Genomic DNA, 21,441 nt, shown 5'->3' with positions numbered 1-21,441 from the left:
TACATATGATATAGAGTGAGAACAAAGAATGTTTGGTCTAGTTAAAACTTGAAATCAGTCTGAAAGAAGTTAGTACTAGCCACTAGGATCTTTTTGGATAGAATGCTACTTATTTCAAAGAAGTCATGAGTATAGTGTTGAAAGTTTCTTAGATTCTAGTCTCAATTTCTAGAAAAAAATGTGTATTTCTAAAAGTAACTATGGAAATTATCATTAACACCTTCATTTCCTTATTTAAAAATTAGAGGATAATGTATATAAAAATATGCAAGAATCAGAGGAAACTCACATATCCAACCACCTGGATGAAATTGTTGCTGCCATCAGCATAACACCTAGAAAAATGCTCCAAAACAAGCTGCCTCAGACAGCACTGTTTCAGCCTCCTCGCGAGAAACTCCATCTCTGTGAAGAGAAAGCAAAGTCTTATTCTAGCAGTCATGAGGTAAGGAGCCTTTCTTTTTATACCTGTACTCTGGTAATTGAGAAGTAGGATACTTTAGGTTGCATTCCTACTCTCAGGAGTTTGGTACAAGAGAAAATATGACAGTGCCTTTTTCATAGTATGAGTGGGTGTAGTACCTCAGGACTCCAAGCCCAGCACTTGGCACAGTCAACATTATGTTTGCTGAATGAGTGCACAAATGAAGAAACAAGTTTTCCCTGACCTCTGGCAAGTGTACAGTAGACTGACTGGTTGTGATTTGACCTACTACAGTCTTTTTCCATCAGTCAGTAAATATTTATTGAGCTCCTCCTGTGTGCCAGGTCTAGGCACTGGAATACAGGACAAAGCAGATGAAGTTTCTGCTCTCATGGAGCTTATATTTCTTAGGTTCCTAATCTTGTTCTCTGCATACCTCTTTCCCATCTCTCTTCAAAGTTTTATTCATTTACTCATTCATTCAATGTGTATTTCTCTACCACCTCTTATGTGTCAGACCCTATTTGTCCATTTATTCACAAAAATTTACTGTATGCCTAATGTGTGCCAGGTGCTGTGCAAGTGCTGGGGGCACAGATGGGAAAGCTACAGCCTCTGCCTCAGAGGGATTCATGGTCTGGTTGGGGAGATAGATGGATAATGGTAATCAGCATAAGTTCTGTGACAAACACAAGCTTAGGTGGTATAGATGCAAAGCATGGGGAGTGAGGGGAGGAGGGATGGGCTGGAGTTGGAGGAGGGACAGCACTTAAGGCATGCTTCTTGGGATGGGAGTTATTTGGACTGCACTGATAACAGTACTTGGGAGCTGGCCCCAGGTAGGAGAGAGGACAATAACGTTCTGGACAGAGGTGGCAGATGGGTCTGAGGGTGCACAGGCTGCTTGGGGAACTATATGGAACTATCTGGGATGGAGGCTTTAGTTACACAGGGCAGCAAATGAGGTTGGATTTTGGACGGGAGCTGGGACCAGAAGGTGTTCAACACCCAGGAAAAGTTTAGATTTTCTTCTCAGGGTGCTGGAGACTGTCATAGGATTATAAGCAGAAGAGACTGTCATAGGATTATAAGCAGAAGAGGGCCATGAGCAAGTCTGAGTGTCTGGAATGATCCCTCAGACCTCAGATAACTGGGTGGTGGAGGAAGAGAAGGGAGGTAAACTGGAGGAGGAGGGCCATTTTGCAGGATATTTGCAATAATCCTGGCAAGGGCCTGATATATGGCAGAGTCACTAGAAATGCTGAGATCTTTTTTTTTTTATTTGAAGTATAGTTGATTTACAATGTTGTATTAACTTCTGCTATACAGTAAAGTGATTCAGTTATTCATATATATACATTCTTTTTTAATATTCTTTTCCATTATGGTTTATCATAGGATATTGATTATAGTTCTCTGTGTTATACAGTAGGACCTTGTTTTTTATATTATATGTATTCTATATATATATAAATATATATACATTCTATACATATTAGTTTGCATCTGCTAATCCCAAACTCCCAGTCCATCCCTCCCCCAATCCCCTTCCCCTTGGCAACCGCCTGTCTGTTCTCTATGTCTGTGATTCTGTTTCTGTTTCATAGATAGGTTCATTTGTGTCATATTTTAGAATCCACACATAAGTGATATCATATGGTATTTGTCTTTCTCTTTCTGACTTACTTCACTTAGTATGATAATCTCTAGTTGCAAAATGCTGAGATCTTTTGATAAGAATTTGGAAATATGAATCAATGAAACCTGGTAACTGGAGGGGACATAGGGGTTGGAGAGGCAAGAGTGAGCCAGAGAGGGGTGTGTGCAATTCCTGACTTAGGGCTCAGCCAGCCTGGGTGACCCAAGGCTTGTCAGAGCCCTTTGTTATTGTAATGAATACAGGAAGAAGAGCAAGATTATGGAGAGAAGGTGTGAATTCAGTTTTGAAGGTGTGCTTATTCATTATGCAGCAGATATTTATTTAGTACCTACTATGTGCCAGGCTGGGTGCTATGTCGGCCTCAGCTGGCAGCCTTTCTCAACCAGAGGTCTGCAAGAGAACTAAGCCTTAATGCCCTAAGGCATTTGGTGTATATATATATATACACACATATATATATAATTATTAATTTGTATTGGAGTATGGCTGCTTTGCAATGTTTTGTTAGCCTCCACTGCACAACAAAATGAATCAGCCATACATGTACAGATATCCCCTCCCTTTTGGACTTCCCTCCCATTTAGGTTACCACAGTGCATTAGGTAGAGTTCCCTGTGCTATACAGTATGTTCCCATCAGTTGTCTATTTTGTACATAGTATCAATACTGTATATGTGTCAATCCCAGTCTCCCAATTCCTCCCACCCCATCCCTTTCCCCCTTGGTATCCATACATTTGTTTTCTATGTTTCTGCCTCTATTTCTGCTTTGCAAATAAGATCATCTATACCATTTTTCTAGATTCCACATATATGTGTTATTATATGATATTTGCTTTTCTCTTTCTGACTTACTTCATTCTGTATGACACTCTCTAGGTCCATCCATGTATCTACAAATGACCCAATTTTATTCCTTTTTATGGCTGAGTAATATTCCATTGTATATATGTGCCACATCTTCTTTATCCATTTGCTGGATAAAGAAGATAGACATTTAGGTTGTTGATAGACATTTAGGTTGCTTCCATGTCCTGGCTATTGTAAATAGTGCTGCTATGAACATTGGGGTGCATGTGTTTTCTTGAATTATGGTTTTCTCTGGGTATATGCCCAGTAGTGGGATTGTTGGGTCATATGGTAGTTCTATTTTTAGTTTTTTAAGGAACCTGCGTACTGTTTTCCATAGTGGCTGTATCAATTTACATTCCCACCAGCAGTGTATGAGGGTTCCCTTTTCTCCACACCCTCTCCAGCATTTATTGTTTGTAGGTTTTTTGATGATGGCCATTCTGACTGGTGAGAGGTGATACCTCATTGTACTTTTGATTTGTATTTCTCTAATAATTAGTGATGTTGAGCATCTTTTCATGTGTTTGTTGGCCATCTGCATTTGGTGTATATAAAGAATTAACTTCTCTTCTATGCACGTAGAATGATATCAAAGCATTTTTTGTGTTCTGCCGTTCAGATGAGGAATCCTTGGATTCAGCAGTGAACAGGACAAACAGCTTGCCTGCCCTCATGGAGCTGAGGGGACATTGTAAATAAACCAGTGAAGTAGAGATTGTGCTAAGTGCTATGGAGGAAACAGAGTGGGCCTATCTTAGGTAAGGGAGGGCCTCATTGAGGAGGTGACATCTGAGCTGACACCTAAAGAAGAGAAGGAGCCAGCATGGAGGAGCTCAGGGAAAGGAGTTCTAGGGAGAGGGAACAGCAGCCATAAAATTTATAAGTTTGGCATGAGCATGACTATGTTTGAAGTGATGATAGGAAGCTTCAGGCTGACATGAAATGTAGTTGGAGAGGCAGCTTAAGTTAAGTGCTCTAGGAAGCCTTAATGTTTTTAGGAAAATATTAATATGACATAATTTGCTTCTTAAAATACCATTCTTTGGTAATTTTTTATTTTAAAATACTTTCAGACTTATAGAAAAGTTACAAGATATACCAGTTGTTAACATTTAATTTATTTCTTTATTTCTCACTCTCTCTCTCTGTCATTATTTTTCTGAATATCTGAGAGTAAGTTACAAATGTATGATCCTTTACCCCTAAATACGTCAGTGCCTATTTCCCAAGAATAAAGGATATTCTCCTACATAACCATAGTACAATGATTGAAATTAGGAAATTGATATATATTATTATCTAATCTACAAACATTATCCATATTTCTCTAATTATTTCAATAATATCTTTTATAGAAAAAAAGTCAGCCATGGTCCAATCCATGAAGTCATGTTGACTATAGTCAACAGTTAGAGCAGTTACTTAGGCTGTCTTTGTCTTTCACAATCTTAGTATTTGTGAAAAGTACTGTATTAGTCTGTTTGGGCTGCTGTAATAGAACACCACAGACTGGGTGGCCTATACAACAGAAATGTACTCCTCACAGTTCTGGAGACTGGAAGTCCAAGATCAAGGTGTCAGCAGGGCTGGCGTCTGGTGAGAGCTCTCCCCTTGGGTTGCAGACCACCACCTTCTAGCTGTGTCCTCACATGGCCTCTTCTTTGTGCGTGTGGGGGAAGGGGGAGAGAAAGGTGTCTCTTCTTATAAGTACACTAATCCTATTGATCAGGGCCCCACCTTTATAACCTCATTTGACCCTAATTACAGCCTTAGAGGCCCTATCTCCAAATACTACAGTGAGAGTTAGGGCTTCAACATATGAATTTGGCAGGGGCCACAAATACACACTCCAATTATTTTGTAGAATACCTCCCAATTTGAATTTGTCATGTGTTTCCTTATGATTAGATTCAGATTATGCATTTGGGGCAGAAATCCCACAGACCTGACATAGGGCCCTTCTCAGTGCATCATATTAGGAGGTGTACGATGTCGTTTGTCTTATTACTATGAGGCTAAATTTGATCGCTTGGTTTAAGGAGCTATCTGGAAGATTTTTTCACTGTAGAATTATTATTCTTCCCTTTGTAATTAATATTTTGTGGGGAGATTCATTGATACTGTGAACATATCCTATTCCTCATTAAAACTTCACCCCCTAGTTTATAGCATCCATTGATGATTCTCACCTGAATTAGCTATTACTACGATGTTTGTCAAATGGTGATTCTCTGACTTCAGCATTCTTTCAACGTTTGTTTGTTGGCATTCTTTTTATGAGGAAGAGCTTTTCCTTCTTCACACTTTATTGTTCATTTATTTATATCAGTATGGGTTCAAGAAATCCTGTTTTACAAATATGTTACAATCCATTATCATCATCAAAACTTAAATTATTTTGTATTTGCCAGTGGGAGCCCCTTCAAGCTGGCTTCTGAGTCCTTGATATGTTCCCATGCTTCTTTCTTTAACTTCTGACACAATAAGATTTTTCAGGTTCATCTTGTATTTCCCTGCTCCAGCTGTGGATTCAGGGAGTGCTGGTTCCTCTTAGAAGAGAATAGCATTGATATTTAGACACCAAGATCTGGGTATTAAATACCCATTTTAAAATATGTATAGCCAGACTTACTGATCCTCAGAGTTGCATATTTTAATATTAAGAAGTTTAAGAAATTCAGGTAACTCAAGAATGATGTTGTGGGAAGAGACCTGGACTTTGCATTAGGGAGCTTGACTGTGAGTTCTGACTCTACCACTCGGTGATAAATCATCTCACCTCTCTGGCCTTACATTTCTTCTTTAAATTGAGGTGATCAGACTAGATTATTTCCAAGGCTCATCCCAGTTCTGAAATTGTCTTCCTACTGATACTTCTCTTCTGTCTACCTGCTACCCATGCCTGTTGGCTAAAGCCACTGGAACTGGCAGGATAAAGGTTGGAAAATCAAAAGGCAGTATCTGGACTACACATCCTAGCAAATATGAAAGCAGAGGGAGGACAGGCTGCTCTTTCTGTGCACTGGTCCCCGATGCAGGTAGTGAGGACCAAGGCTCTGATCTGGGAGGCTGACTCTCAGACTGCATATAGTCCTTCCTTGGAAACTTGTGGTTGGGACAGATTCGCCATCAGATCAGATCCTCCTCTCTTTTTGGCAAACTGTCTATCAAGACTTCTCAATGTTTTCATCACTTCTTTCTTTCTCATACACTGTATTCATTTGCTGTGTGTCTTCAAGGAAGCCATTCCCTAAACTTCCTGTCTCTAGAGGCAATAAATGGATGTTTCCCAAAAGAAGAACTACAAAAAGCCAATAAACACATGAAGATGTTCAGCCTCACTAGCTTTGCGGAAAATAAAATACAAACTAAAACAAGGAGAAATGAGTTAACTGGCAAATTGGCAAGTTAGACCCCAACTAGTGCTTGGCTCTGTGTAAGGGGCATTCCCTGCTCACACACCGTGCTGTAAGGGAGGTGTGGATGGAAGCAGCCTCTCAAGGAAGCACTCCAGAAAACTCTAGCAAAGCCTCAGGATTTTGCACATCGTTTACCCTATTGTCACGTTGGAATTCATTCTAAGAAAATGCTTATGGGGCTTCCCTGGTGGCGCAGTGGTTAAGAATCCTCCTGCCAATGCAGGGGGACACAGGTTCGAGCCCAGGTCCAGGAAGATCCCACATGCCATGGAGCAACTAAGCCCATGTGCCACAACTACTGAGCCTGTGCTCTAGAGCCTGAGAGCCACAACTACTGAGCCCACGTGCCACAAATACTGAAGCCCACGCACCTAGAGCCCGTGCTCCACAACAAGAGAAGCCACTGCAATGAGAAGCTTGTGCACCACAACAAAGAGTAGCCCCTGCTCGCCGCAACTACAGAAAGCCTGTGTGCAGCATCAAAGACCCAATGCAGCCAAAAATAAATAATAAAATAAATAAATTTATATCTATAAAAAAAGACTGCTATAAAAAAAAAAGAAAAGGAAAATGCTTATGGATATGAGCAAATCTATCCACACAGGATGTTCAGAGAGAAAAAATTTTAAAACAACCTAAGTGCTCAATAGCTATTGGTTGAGTAACTCACTTATAATATATCCATACAATAAGATACTATGCAGCCATAAAAAATTATTATCATAGAAGATGACATGGAGAAATGTTCACAAATTTTGAAAAGTTGCAAACCTATATGTAGCTTATAAGCCTATTTTTAAAAGGTAAAAATATGTATAGATAGATTCATAGGAATGAAGGATAGAGAGAAATTTAGCTGCCTAGTTGTATCTAAGAGGTGAGATGGCAGGTGATTTTTTTAATTTTTTACTCACCTGTATTTTGATAATGAGCATGTATTACTTTCGTAATAAGAAAAATGTTACTATAGGAAAAAACCACACCTCCATCTTCCTTCATCACTATGGAGTGAGCACAGTGTTCCCCAGCCTCTCTTGCTAGGTCAAAAAAGCAACTGTCCTGTGGTCAACTGTCTGGGTATGCATTTTTTGTCAAGAGGAATGTTGTTTCAAGGTGAAAGTGTTTCTAACTCACATGAGACCTTTGTGGAAGTGCAGGTCCTTTGAGCTTAGGCATTGACCAGGGGAGTAGGGGTGGGGGGTGTACTGGGTCTTCTGCTGGGTCTTTTCCACAACTCTGTCCTTGTTCTTACGGTTCTTCCTCTGCTTTGCCCCCTTCAGCTTTGTACCTCCCACCTCCTCTTTTGCTATTCCAGCTCTCTATTACTGTATCACTCTCTAAGACTTAGTGGCATAAAACAAAAACAACCATTTATTTTGCTCATGAATGCACAATTTGTGCAGAGCTCAGTGAGATCTGGTCAGCTCTGCTCCATGCAGCATCAGCTGGGCTCAACAGGTGTGGAGAATCTGATGGCAGGGTGGCGTAGTCCTGCAGTTGACCGATTGATGCTGCCACCAACACATTTCCATGTAGGCCTCTCTGTGGGGCCGCTTAGGCTTCTTCATGGAATGGTGGTTAGGTTATTAGTCTTCTGGGGTTGCTATGGCAAAATACCTCGGACTGGGTGGCTTCAACAAAGGAAGTTTATTTTCTCACAGTTCTGGAGCCTAGAAGTCTAAGGTCAAGGTGTTGGCAGGGTTGATTTTATTCAGAGGGCTCTCTCCTTGACTCCCACTGTGTCCTCACAACGTGTTTCTCTGTGTGTGCCCATTCCTAGTGTCCCTTTCTCTTCTTACAAGGACATCAGTCATATTAGATTAGGGCCCCATCCTGACAGCCTCATTTTACCTTATTCACCTCTTTAAAGGCCATCTCTCCAAATACAGTTATATTCTGAAGTACTTAGGACTCCAACATATGAATTTGGAAGTGGGAGACACAATTCAGCCCATAACAAGTTCCAAGAGTGAGTAAAAAGTGGAAGCTGCCAGTTCTTTAAGAACTGGGTCTAAAAAGTGGCGCTGCATCATTTCCTCCATGTTCTTTTAGCCAAACGGTCATAAAACCCAGATTCAAGGAAAAGGGGACATAGACCACCACCTCTGTATGGAGGGAGTATCAAAGAATTTTGGAGCTGTATTTTAAAACTACCAGTCTTGCTTTGAGTGTATTGTTGCTCTAAGCTGACCTGGAGGTAGAATCCATGGTTCACTATTCTCTTTGTCCTGGCTCCAGATGAAAATGTGCTTTAATCCCTTAATGAAATCTGTTTGTAAAGTCCTGCTGACCTCATTTGCTGTGCTAATATCCCAGCTGCTAAAGAAGGTGTTTGAATTGAGAAGTAAAGGGCGTTTTTTGAAAACTATCACCATTCGCCCACTTGTTGTACCTGAATATGTAGTAGCTGTTCATTGATGGGCAACGTCTTTACTCCATAACGTTTTTCACTATTTACTATAAATTTAAATGTACTATAAATTTTACTGGTTTTTTAATGTATATTGTCTATTTCACCTGACCTGATGAATATCCTGCCATCCAAGACAGATCTTTGTTTTGTTCTCTAATGTATCACAAGTCCTTAAAACCATGCCCGGCCCATAATCAACACTCAATAAGTGTATATTGAATGGATAAAAATACAAGTTGATTTTGTGCTTTGCTGTCTAACTGGTGAGCCCATTTCCCTTCCTCCAGTATAAACAGGCTCTCCAGGAGCTTGTGCGCTGTGTGGCGCTGACAAGGATCTGCTATGGTGACTCACACTGGAAACTGGCCAAGGCGCATGTTAACCTGGCTCAGGGTTACCTCCAGCTGAAAGGTGAGTCTGCCTCAGGCTGAAGAGGATTGGCTGGTTGGTTTCTGCTCTTTTCCTCAAATTTGACTTAACTTTAGAAGGATCAGGTTTTCTTGGACATTCTCCTCTCTACACATTGAGAGCTATTTCCTCTCACAAAGAGTCAATACAATTTTTTAATACAATATGTAAAAAAGAGAAGGAAGAATTTAGCCCTCTGAGCCTTGATTTTTATGATCTTAAAAGTAGTTCTTGGGAGATAATTAACTTGTTAGCTTTGAAGGCATTGTAGAAATGGCCCAGGGCATAGAGTTGGGGCCTAAAATAGGATCCATTCACGTATGTATTGATGGAAAGTCTCTTGCCTATAAGTGACACCCCCCCCAAAAAAAATAAGAGGCTAAATCAAGCTGGCAATAAACAAAAGGTAATTCATTGACCCATACACTTAAAAGTCCAGGGGTAAAACTTACTGTAGACTTAGCCAGATCCACTTTTTCAAACAGTGTGATCAGATTTCCGTTCCTCCCTTTTCGTACCACTTGATTCTGTTTTTCTCTGTATTGGCTCCATTCTTAACCAAACTTTGCCCACGTGGTGGCAGCAAGGTTGCCAGCAACTTTAGGTTTCCCTCCTCAGCATTCCCAGGAAAAAAAGAGTGTCTCTCCTCCAAATCTCAGGGTTTGGGGATTCTTATTGGGCTGATGGGGGTTGTATGCCAAAGAAAAGAAAGAGTCTGATGGCTAGATCTGCCTTTTGGCTCCACTGGATCCTTGGGGAGAGGCTGGCCTTGGCTAAATCACAAGGACTGAGTGTGGCAGGGGCTGGGCATCCTCAAAAGAAAACAGGGGAAGGGAGAGTGGATGCAGAGAAGGCAAAAACATGGACTGGCACACCTAGGACAAGAGGTACAAGAGTACATCTCTGTACTCTGTTTCTTTAATTGAAAAGTGATGATAATGATGATGATATGATGGCACTGACTTCCCAGGATTGGCCCAATGAATAAATAAACAGAAATGAAAAACACCACAATGCTAAGTACACAATTGCCACCCAATAAATTTAGCCAAATCTGATTATAGATTGCTCCTACCTGTTAGATCAAAGACTATTAGAGGGGCTTCCCTGGTGGCGCAGTGGTTGAGAGTCTGCCTGCCAATGCAGGGGACACGGGTTCGTGCCCTGGTCTGGGAGGATCCCACATGCCGCGGAGCAACTAGGCCCATGTGCCACAACTACTGAGCCTGCGTGACTGGAGCCTGTGCTCCGCAACAAGAGAGGCCACGACAGTGAGAGGCCCGTGCACCGTGATGAAGAGTGGCCCCCGCTCGCCGCAACTAGAGAAAGCCCATGCACAGAAACGAAGACCCAACACAGCCAAAAAATAAATATAAATAAATAAATAAATAAAAATTAAAAAAAAAAAAAGACTATTAGAGCCAGAGGGGACGTTGGAGATCATCTAGTTCAAACCATACCCTTATACCCCCTATTTTCTAGATTCAGAGGAAACAACTAGTTTGAGTTGAAACAGCTTACCTCAGGTCACACTGTTAATAGATAGCTGATCTGAGACTCAGACCTAGGATTTTGGTTGCCAGTACCAGTGTCCTAGCATCAGGGATTTTTTTTTAATGATGTTTTTCTTCTACAGTCTGCTACCTTTCTGCATTATAGTCTTTCTTTCTCAATTTAAAGTAAGAGCAGTATCTACTATTTATTAAGGTCTTATTGAGTGCCAGGCACCATGCTATTTTCCATGTATAATTTCCTTCAATCTTCACTACAGTGCTATGAGGTGGGTAATGTTATTATCCCTGTCTACAGTCGAGGAAGCTGGGGCCAACATTTCAGGTAAGTGGTGGAGCAGGGAATTCACTCTGAGCAGTCTGATTTCAGAGCTAGTGTTCTTGAACCTCAACCCATGCTGCTTCTTGTAGATTGAGTTCAAGTTTCTTGAGGAAATGGACCAGAATTCCTCATGTTTTATAATGTTGCATACATTATTGGCACTAATAAATTTCTGGTAGGTTGATTGTGTACTTTTAAAAAAAATAAGACAAAATTCTGTAAGTGTTCCTATAGGAGTAGCATACCCTGGACTTTCTCCCTCAGAAAATATATTCTGTTTTATAGACATAGGAACAGAATGAATTTCATAATTTGACAGCTCTTTTTAGAGATTTGAGATACAATTCCATGTAATGAAGAACGTAAGACCAGGAGTATTAGGATGTGGGTGGAAGGGTGTGTCATTGTGGGGAAGAAGATGGGGATATGGGAAAATGAAAAAACCTGAGACCTAAATAGTGATCCTCAGTGTCACCTTTACCACAAATGAATATGCCAATGGAAGAACGCTGGAACCCACCGGGAATTAGTTCTTGGTAGTAACTGTTTTTAAACTTCATTCGATTCATCTCAGTCTATTACCACATAGAAATAAGAGATTGTAGCACATCAGCCCCTTACCTCATTGGAATTGTTTGTCAGTTTTTATAGATACCATCATATTTGTATTATGTTAAAATAACTCTCTAAAGTTATGATTATGGATGGGTGAGCAGAAGATTCAGAATTTTTAGTATTTCATTAAGATTGCTGTCACAAAGCCAGGATTAAAATTCATGAATATTTTATTTCCTGCCCAGAATGCTGTAGTCTTTGTATTCCATTTGTTTTTTTATAATTATTCATAACATTTTACGTCTGATATTGGTGAAGTTTCAAAGCTGTTCATTTCCTGCTCATTCTGATTATTTCTAAAAAGACCATTGTGGGAAAATTTTTTTATCTTGAGTCCTAGGTGTGAAACACTTCTTTGTTTCTTATAGTCATGATCGTATTTCATGCTGTCCCAATATATCTCCATGTGCCACTTGATGATATATGAAGAAGACCTCATCAGATTCCCTGGCCAGAGATAACTATATTCCTGTCCAGCTGAAATGAAAGAGAAACTGAGACTTCTTTTTCTTTGTCCACAGGACTGTCACTGCAAGCAAAACAACATGCAGAAAAAGCCAAAGAAATCCTCACCAACTCCATTGTGCATCCCTACAATGACAATACAGATGTTTTCAAGTGTTCGGTTGAGTTATTCCATACCATGGGGAGAGCCTTACTCTCCCTTCAAAAGTATCCTTTTGCCTCTAATCTTTACAAATAGAAATACCGTTCATAATGCTTATAGTTAATTTTTAAGGCCAAATCAAAAGATGGCAGGTGACTCAGGAAGGGTGATGGGAAGTATGAGAGCCAAGGATGTCCAGGAACTAGGGCCCCAGAATGTAGCACCAAGTGTAAAGTTTCCTGAACACAACTCAGGTTTAAGGAAGCTTCAGAGAATTTGACCAAAGCAGAGAGACTTTCAAAGGAGCTGCTGCAATGTGGAAGGATTATAAAGGAAGAATGGATAGAAATTCAAACGCAGATCAAATTGTCATTTGCACGGTAAGTTTTCAGTTTAGGACTTTTTGTATACGTGATTCCTGGAGGTTCTTTGCCGGAAGACTCTGTCTTCAGGCAGGAGGAGCTTCTGCATGGTGCTGTGTCGGTGGCTTCTCCATGGCCATTGTCCAGAATTAAAAGAGGAGGACGACAGTCACATCAGAGCAGCCACAACCAAGGCATGTACGTCAGTGGCACTCTTCACTAAATGTGTAGTGCTCTCATACCCACCCCTGGGTCCTAGAGTCCTGATGTCATTCTCTTGACTTTCTATTTCTTGCCTGCTCTCCCTGCCCCTCTCCTCCTGCCCTTGTTTCCTTCCCTCCCCTCCCCACACCCCCATCTTCCTTTTTTCCCCTACTGTTCTAGTCTAAGATATTTCAATACATTGATTTTACGATTAGGGACTCAAAGGAGAAAGATCTTAGAGATATCTGAATCCATGAGAATGAGAAGATTGTTCCTTTTTCTCCCTACCCCCAACCCACACTCACTAAATAAATCCAGGTGGAAGAGATATAGTGGCTGGAGCCTGAGGGAGAAGGGGCCTTGGGTAGTCAGCACATTTATCCCTCTCCAAAGGCCAGCTCCAAGCCAATTCCCCAGAGCAGTGGGGTGACAGAGAATGTACCCACTCTTTGGAAGGATGTGTTTGTGGGAGGAAGAGGGCAGAGAAAGGTCTATTCTAGAAGAGGCAGAGAATCCCCAGCAGACCAACGCAGCAGCCTTTAACCAAGCCTGGAAGAATTCAGTGTAAATTAATAATCAGACTATACGTATAGGTTGATTCCCAAGAGAACTCAGGGACACAATGGACTCATTTTAAGAAGGAAAGGGCCCTGAAGGAGCACACCTAATGCTTCCATATGAATGGGAGCTGGGAAGGACTAACTTTGACTCATGCTTTTAAAGATATTTTTGTGATCATAAGTCCACTCCTGTTAATTTGTTTGTTTGGGAGTGTTTTTGGATATGAAGTGCAGAGAATTCATCAGTCCATGCAAACCTTTGGTACACTTTTTTTTTTAACATTTTAAAAAATTAATTAATCTATTTATTTTTGGCTGAGTTGGGTCTTCGTTGTTGCGCACGGGCTTTCTCTAGTTGCGGCAAGGGTGGGGGGCTACTGTTCATTGCGGTGCGCGGGCTTCTCATTGAAGTGGCTTCTTGTCGCGGAGCACGAGCTCTAGGCACGTGGGCTTCAGTAGTTGTGGCACGAGTGCTCAGTAGTTGTGGCTTGCAGGCTCTAGAGCACAGGCTCAGTAGTTGTGGTGCACGGGCTTACTTGCTCCGCGGTATGTGGGATCTCCCCGGACCAGGGCTCGAACCCATGTCCCCTGCACTGGCAGGTGGATTCTTAACCACTGCGCCACCAGGAAAGTCCCTGATATGCCTTTTTAAATTGATTTTTTCCTTCCATCTCTGATCCTTACTCTCATTCTGTCACAAACAGATCATAGATAACCTTTTTAAACGATGATTTATGTCTTTAAATATGTATCTCTGAATAATAAATAGCATTGTTTTCTGTATTTATATGTTTTAGGTTTATATAAATTTGCAGTATGTGTCTCACTCTGTTTCTCACTTTTGTCCACTCAGCACTGTATTTAGTTGTTGCTGCTGCCTGCTTTGTTGTGCTCCATAGAATGCATCTGCCATCCTGTGCTTGTCTGTCCTCCTAGCAGTGGGCATTCAGCTCATCCCCAGCTCCCAGCTCCCACAATGGTGCTGCCATGAACATCCTTGTGCAGCTCCACTTAGGAGGCTCAGAGAGACTTTTCTGAGTTTATACTCTAAGGGTAGGATTGCATGGTCACAGGGTACACTCATACTTCAAGTTCACCACACACTGACCAATTGCTACACCCATCTGCATTCCCACTTGTGGGGCACGTGGGTTCCTGTTTTCTCACATCCCCAACAATGTTTGGCATTGTTGGTCTTTCTAACCTTTGCCACCTCGATGCATATATGTACTATTTAATTACTTTTCAATTCTACTTATGTTTCTCTTATTAGTGAGTTTGAGTACCTCTTCATATACTGCTTAGCCATTGGATTCCCCTTCTGTGAATAGCCTGTTAGCATTCTTTCTCATTTTTCTTTTGGGGTTTCCTGTGCTTTTCTTATTGATAATTGAGATTTTCTTATATATTATAAATTAGCAATATTACGAATATTTTCTTATATCTATCACTCATTTATTAATTTTGTCTATGGTGTCCTTCATGGCATGGAACTTAATTTTTCTAGAGTCAAATCCATTAATTTTAACCTTATGATTTATGCTTTGAGAGTTTCCCACCCAAATATTAAAGATATTCTCCAAAATGTCCATGTGAGTCTTGCTTTAACCTATCCCACATGTTTTAACATGTAGCACTATCACTCACATAACTTAGTTTATAAATTACTCTTTAATCCAGATATTATTCAAATGATATGTGTTCTAGTTTGCATATATATGCGGTTCTTTCAAGATATTCTGATGTTACTGATTTTTAATTTTACTGCATTGTGAGCAGAAACATATTTGTGTAGTATCAACTCTCTGAAATTTACTGACGCTTCCTTTGTGACCTAGTCCATAGTCAATTTTTGTGAATGTTCCAAGTATGCTACCTGTTGTGTTTAAGGTTCTAATAAATCTGTATTAGGGTAACTTTATTAATTGTTACTCAGATTTATATATATTTTTACCTTTTGCCAATTTGATACATTAGCTTTTAAGGCAAGTGTGCTTAAATTTCAAACTATAATTATTGATCCATTTGTAGCTTCCCATGATTCTGCCAGTCATTTTTTTATATATTCTGATATATTCTGTTGGGTGGGAGTAGAATTAAACAGCCTGTCTTCTTAATCTGTTATTTTATTTGTGAGTATATATTGTTCTTCTTTGTCCCCTATGTCTGTATCTATTTTGCCTGATATTAAAATTGATATTTTAGCTCTCTTGGTAACAATTTTCCTATAATACCTTTTTCCATCTCTTAATTTTCAATCTTCATATTTTTTTGTTTTAATTACTGATATATTTGAGTTTTTAAATTTCCTTTTGTCCTACAAGTTTTATGTTCCTTGCTTTCTCCTTTCTTGCCTTCCTTTAGTTTAATCAAATATTTTTGTCATCCGTTTCCCTATCTATTAACTGGTAAGTTATACATTATTTTATTTTTTTTCTAGTGATTACCATAGAATATGTCACTTGTATCCCTGACCTATTACACTCTAATGCAATTAGCCAATTAACCACTTTCTGGACAATGTAAGGGACTTTGAGTATGTTAATTCTTTCTTCCCTTCTGCTTGATGCTATATTGTTTTGTACTTAAATCACCATATGTTTCATACCACAGACAAGAAGAAAGAGGAAGAAGATATTTGTAATACATATAATTGACAAAGGGCTCATGTCTAGAATCTGTAAAGAACTCCTATATATCAATGAAACAAAGACAAACAACTGAATAGAAAAGTGGACAAGAGACTTTTTTTTTTTTTTTTTTGGCCGGGCCCTGTGGCTTGCGGGATCTTAGTTCCCCAGCTAGGGATTGAATCATGGCAGTGAAAGTGTCAAGTCCTAACCACTGGACTGCCAGGGAACTCCCTGGCAAGAGACTTTTCACAAAAAAGGATACCCACATAACTAAAAAGATATTAAATGACATTCTTCTCATCAGTCACCAGGGAAATGAAAATTAAAGTCATAGGATACTACTACATTTCCACTAATATTGCTAAAATTTTTAAAAGCCTAATAACATCAAGTTGGCAAGTATATAGTGCTCTCATGTTTTCTCATATGTGGTTGTTTAGAATATATTTAGTATAACTACTTTAGAAAACTGGCATTATTACTAAGTTTAAATGTTTGAATACCCTATGACCCAGCAGTATCACTCCCAAATATACACCCAACAGAAATGCATACATATGTTCACCAAAAGACACAGCCAAGAATGTCCAAAGCTACGTGTTATTTGTAATAGCCAAGGACTGGAAACAATCCAAATGTTCATCAGCAGTAGAGTAGATAAATTGTGATCTGTTCATACAAAGAAAATGATGAAACAACTCCTATGCTTAACATGATGGATGACTCCCACAAACATAATGTTTGTGAAAGAAGCCAGACTAAAAAGAATTCATACTGTATGATTCCGTTTATGTAACAGAGGAGGAAGGGGATAGTGACTGGGAGGGCCGACCAGTCCAGAATTTCTTCCTGCCCAGAAGTAGGTATTCTTCTTATATTGTAAAACAGAAAATATAAAGATATGAGGTCCAATATATGATATTTGTTGCATATGTTGTGACCTAATGTTATAAGTACTTAATGTTGAGCACTTGCTGTAAAATTGAGTAAATTATCCTCTGCCAAAATCCACCCCTCCTGAGTGCTTTCCAAATTATCAGTACCAAACCTTGTCAGCAGATGGCGGGCCTTGTACACATATGTGCTGAATACCCAACAAGAATTTAAGTTAATGTTCCAAGCTGTCCTACAGTTTTGTGTTTAAGGGAGCTGTTTTAAACTTCACTGCTTATTTTCGTCCTGATTCTTCACTGTAAGATATTCATTGGAACATGCATGTTTAAACTGCATGGTTTTCATGCAATCACTTTGTTTCCTCAGTGAAGTGTGAATATTTTGTCCAAACTGATCTGCTTTAGAAAGTAACAAGGCTTTGGTTTTGTACATTTCTACAAATATGCTCACAACCACAAGGGCTTTTTCTTTTGCCCGGTCTTGGAAGTGGAAGACCAGGATAATTTCTTAGGCAGCTCTCGCGGGATTTGTGTTTCTCTTAAAAGGGTATCTTTCAGTGCATCCTCTTCCTCCTCCTGCCTTGCCTTTTATGGTGCCCATCAGGCTAGGACAGTTCTCTTCTCCTTGGGCTGACAGATAAGGGCTGCAGGGTGACTCACGCTCCGTGCCTTCCATCCCTAACTGTGGCCTGAAGCTTCATTGCTTCTACCTGCCCTTCTCTGTTCCAGCACTACTTCATTCAGTAATTATTTATTAACTTTGGAGAGTGAATCCAAATCTTGTGTTCCTATGTTGCAGTTGTTTTTTCAAATGGGGCCAAGGTAGTCACTAGTAAAAGCAAGCAAATTTTTTCCAGTGTTAAGGATTATTTTCTATCCTGGTTACTGGTAGATAGATTCCCCAGAGACAGATAGTGTCTTTATAAAGGCAGGAGTACACCATTGTGCACATACACACACACACACACACACACACACCTTTTAAAATAATCTTTCTACGTGGCATGATGGTTATGGCCTATTGAGACTGCTGCTCTGGAACATGTGATCTGTCCCCAGCTTTCTCTGTGACTGCTTGATTTGTCATCTTTGGAGTCCTCCACAGCTTACCCAGAGAGCACTTTGCCTGGCCTTGCTTGCTATGCTGAACTAGCTCTCAAGTGTGCCTGTGATAAGTAAACGCTCCTCAGAGCATCAACAGGACACCTTCCAGGTATCTCTAAGGTATGTGACATGATATATTTGACAATATGGACTTAGAATTAGGTCGCTCTTGGTTCGTGTCAGCATCCATTCAACCTTCCCAACTGAAGGACCCTGGGCAAGTCCTTCCTTCTCGTCTCCTGTTGAGGTGGGAATGATCAGCCCCCAGAGGGTTGCTGTGGTGATGAAATGAACCCTGCATTAAAGCATCTGGGTATGTGGTTAGGCCTAAAAAAGTAGCTATTATTATTGCTACTGTCTAATTGAGCATTTTCCTTTCTGCCATTTCATCCTAGAAATGATTTGATTTTAAAGTATGTAGTACCGACATCACAGAATAAGATAGACTGACCCTGTCTTGATATATTCTTTCCTGTACTTTTTTTTCCTATGACTTGAGAAGGCTGTTTTGTTTCATTTTGTTTTTTTGTCTTTGCTCTTACGAACCACCTAAGCTAAGAATCAGATATGTATATATCTGTATGTAGATATGTGTATATACATATACACATGTATATGTTTTAAGCTCGAGTTTGTTTCTTTGTCTTGCTTTCTCTAGATTCACTATAGTCACAAGATTTGGAAAATGATTCTAACACAAGTTTTTCAAAGAGGAAAGAACATGGGAGAGGTTTCTCCCTTAGCCAGTACTTCCTGGGAGGGGGTAGAAGATAATGGAGAAAATAGTGGCAAGGGGGGCAGTGTCTATATCTACCTGCCATCACCTCATTAGGATGGTGGAATTCTACTTAGTTCCACATGTTTCCCAGAATACATTCCCAAGGCTTTTATTGTGAATTTTTGATACTTTGGTAAATAGCCTTTGCTTTTACCATTGTCCTCCCTTAATCAGTCCAGTCAATAACCTCCAAATCTAGCTTTTGCTTGCTCTACTCAGCTTTTATCTTTTTAGTTCATGCCATCACCTAGAGATATGTTTCTTTTTTTTTTTTTTTTTGGCAGGGGCTACTCTTTGTTGCGGTGCGTGGGCCTCTCTCACTGTGGTGGCTTCTCTTATTGTGGAGCATGGGCTCTAAGCACGTGGGCTTCAGTAGTTGTGGCACATGGGCTTAGTTGCTCCACCGCGGCATGTGGGATCTTCCTGGACCAGGGCTCAAACCCATGTCCCCTGCATTGGCAGGTGGATTCTTAACCACTGCCCCACCAGGGAAGTCCCAGCGTTTCTTTAAAGAATCACTTTCTCTGCACTTATCTTTTGGGCATAAAGCCTCTGACAAATGCTCATGTGCTCAGAACCCTCCTTCTCCCTTTCCTACTTCCAGGAAACACCCCACTGCTCTCCAGAGGAGATATGTCTCCTGTCAGTTCCTCCCATTCAATGCTATGTGCCTAGAATGTTTTATGCTTATTTAACAAGAAGGAAATAATTTGATTTTTCCTGGCACTCTTTGTCATCCTGTATTCCTGCGATTGAAGAGACGCTCTTACTTTATACAAAATCTGTTTTTTTTAATCATTTTTTTAAATGTGGGGAAGCAGAAAAGCACATGGCACAGATTACTTTCATATACTTTATCTATTTTCTATTATTTGAATCCTCTAAAGCTTTACTATTTTTATTTTTGTTGAAGTATAGCTGATTTACGATATTATATTAGTTTCAGGTGGACTGAAACTAATTTCATAGTGATTCAATATTTTTATAGATTGTACTTCATTTTAAGTTATCACAAAATAATGGCTAAATTTCCCTGTGCCGTACAATATATCCTTGTTGCTTATCTACTTTACACTTAGTAGTTTGTACCTCTTAATCCCCTACTCCTACCTTGTCCCTCCCCCCATCCCTCTCCTCACTGGTAACCACTAGTTTGTTCTTTATAACTGTGAGTCTGTTTCTGTTTTGTTATATTCATTCGATTCTTTTACTTTTTAGATTCCACTTATAAGTGATAGGATAGAGAATATTTGTCTTTTGTCTTGCTCTGTCTGACTTATTTCACTAAGCATAATAATCTCTAGGTCCATTTCATGTTGTTGCAAATGGCAGAATTTCATTCTTTTTATGGCTGAGTACTATTCCATTGTGTGTGTGCGCACACGTATATATTGGGTTGGCCAAAAAGTTCATTCATGTTTTTTTTTTTTTTTTTTTTTTTTTTTTTTGCGGTACGTGGGCCTCTCACTGTTGTGGCCTCTCCCGTTGCGGAGCACAGGCTCCGGACGCGCAGGCTCAGCGGCCATGGCTCACGGGCCCAGCCGCTCCGCGGCACGTGGGATCTTCCCGGACCGGGGCACGAACCCGCGTCCCCTGCATCGGCAGGCGGACTCTCAACCACTGCGCCACCAGGGAAGCCCTCATTCATGTTTTTTTTGGAAGATGTTATAGAAAAATCCAAACAAACTTTTTGGCCAACCCAATATATATGTATCACATCTTCTTTATCCATTCATCTGTTGATGGGCACTTAGGTTGCTTCTATATCTTGGCTATTGTAAATAATGCTGCTATGAACATTGGGGTGCATGTATCTTTTCAAATTAGTGTTTTCATTTTCTTCGAATAGCTTTACTATTTTAGAGCACTGCATTTTGGTCTTCCCCTTTTCTAATACTCTATCTGTATAATATACATTTCCCTTAAACAACTGCACTTAATAATAATGATTTTAAACAACCACACTAGCTAGCAATCCTTGATCACCTTCTGGTCTGGCTCTTGCTAAGTGCTTTGCAGACCTCATCTCACCATTTAATCTGCAGTCCTCCCTGTGATGTATGTACCCTTCATATTCCCATTTTCAAATGAAGAAAACCGAAGCTGAGAGAAGTGAGGTCATTTCCCAGGGTCACAAAGCTGGGAAGTAGCAGAGCAGAGCCAGGTCTGCATCCAACTCTGGTGTCCACACTCCTCACCACAGCACAGATCCCATTCACTAGCACAGAATGGAAACCTGACAATGCCCTCTACAGAGCACAGCTTTTACCTATGTGTGCCAGATGGTAAAGAGAGACCCAGATGTAAACCTTTTCTCCTTTTGACTCTAGAAAATCCTAATTTTCCTCTTCCAAGATTGATTTTTCATCAGATTTCCATAATCAGCAATGGTCCCACAAGGCTTCTGCTGTTCACTGGTGCTCAATATTCTTGCCAAATTCCTGAGCTTTTAAAAGGAAACCCTCTATTGCCTTAGTAATACCAGAGGAGATTGCACTTGTTTGTTGCAGGTTAAAACAAGTCTCCATCCCTGTGGGATCTTCTGAAACTCATCTGAGATGAGATAGTGTCTTGTCATGTGCTCTGTAGAATTACTGCAGATGTATTTTCATTCAATGAAATATGCTGTGGTTTAAGTTGTGGACCTGCCAAATTAACATACTGCCACATTTTGTTG

General features: G+C 40.2%; 1 protein-coding gene across 3 annotated transcripts in view; it reads left to right on the top strand.

Annotated features, from left to right (window-relative positions):
* TTC23 (tetratricopeptide repeat domain 23) overlaps positions 1–21,441 on the top strand; it is a 110,936-nt gene that overhangs the window by 31,967 nt on the left and 57,528 nt on the right. For all 3 annotated transcript variants that reach the window (XM_032624862.1, XM_032624864.1, XM_032624863.1), the window contains 4 exons: positions 246–445; positions 9,055–9,178; positions 12,145–12,295; positions 12,485–12,610. In XM_032624862.1, coding sequence (XP_032480753.1) covers positions 266–445; positions 9,055–9,178; positions 12,145–12,295; positions 12,485–12,610 — 581 coding nt within the window. In that variant the 5' untranslated portion in view covers positions 246–265. The remainder of the gene's footprint in view (positions 1–245; positions 446–9,054; positions 9,179–12,144; positions 12,296–12,484; positions 12,611–21,441) is intronic.

This window comes from Phocoena sinus, chromosome 2 (genome assembly GCF_008692025.1).
Source record: "Phocoena sinus isolate mPhoSin1 chromosome 2, mPhoSin1.pri, whole genome shotgun sequence".
Classification (NCBI taxonomy): domain Eukaryota; kingdom Metazoa; phylum Chordata; class Mammalia; order Artiodactyla; family Phocoenidae; genus Phocoena; species Phocoena sinus.
This window is presented reverse-complemented; position numbering and strand designations above follow the sequence as displayed.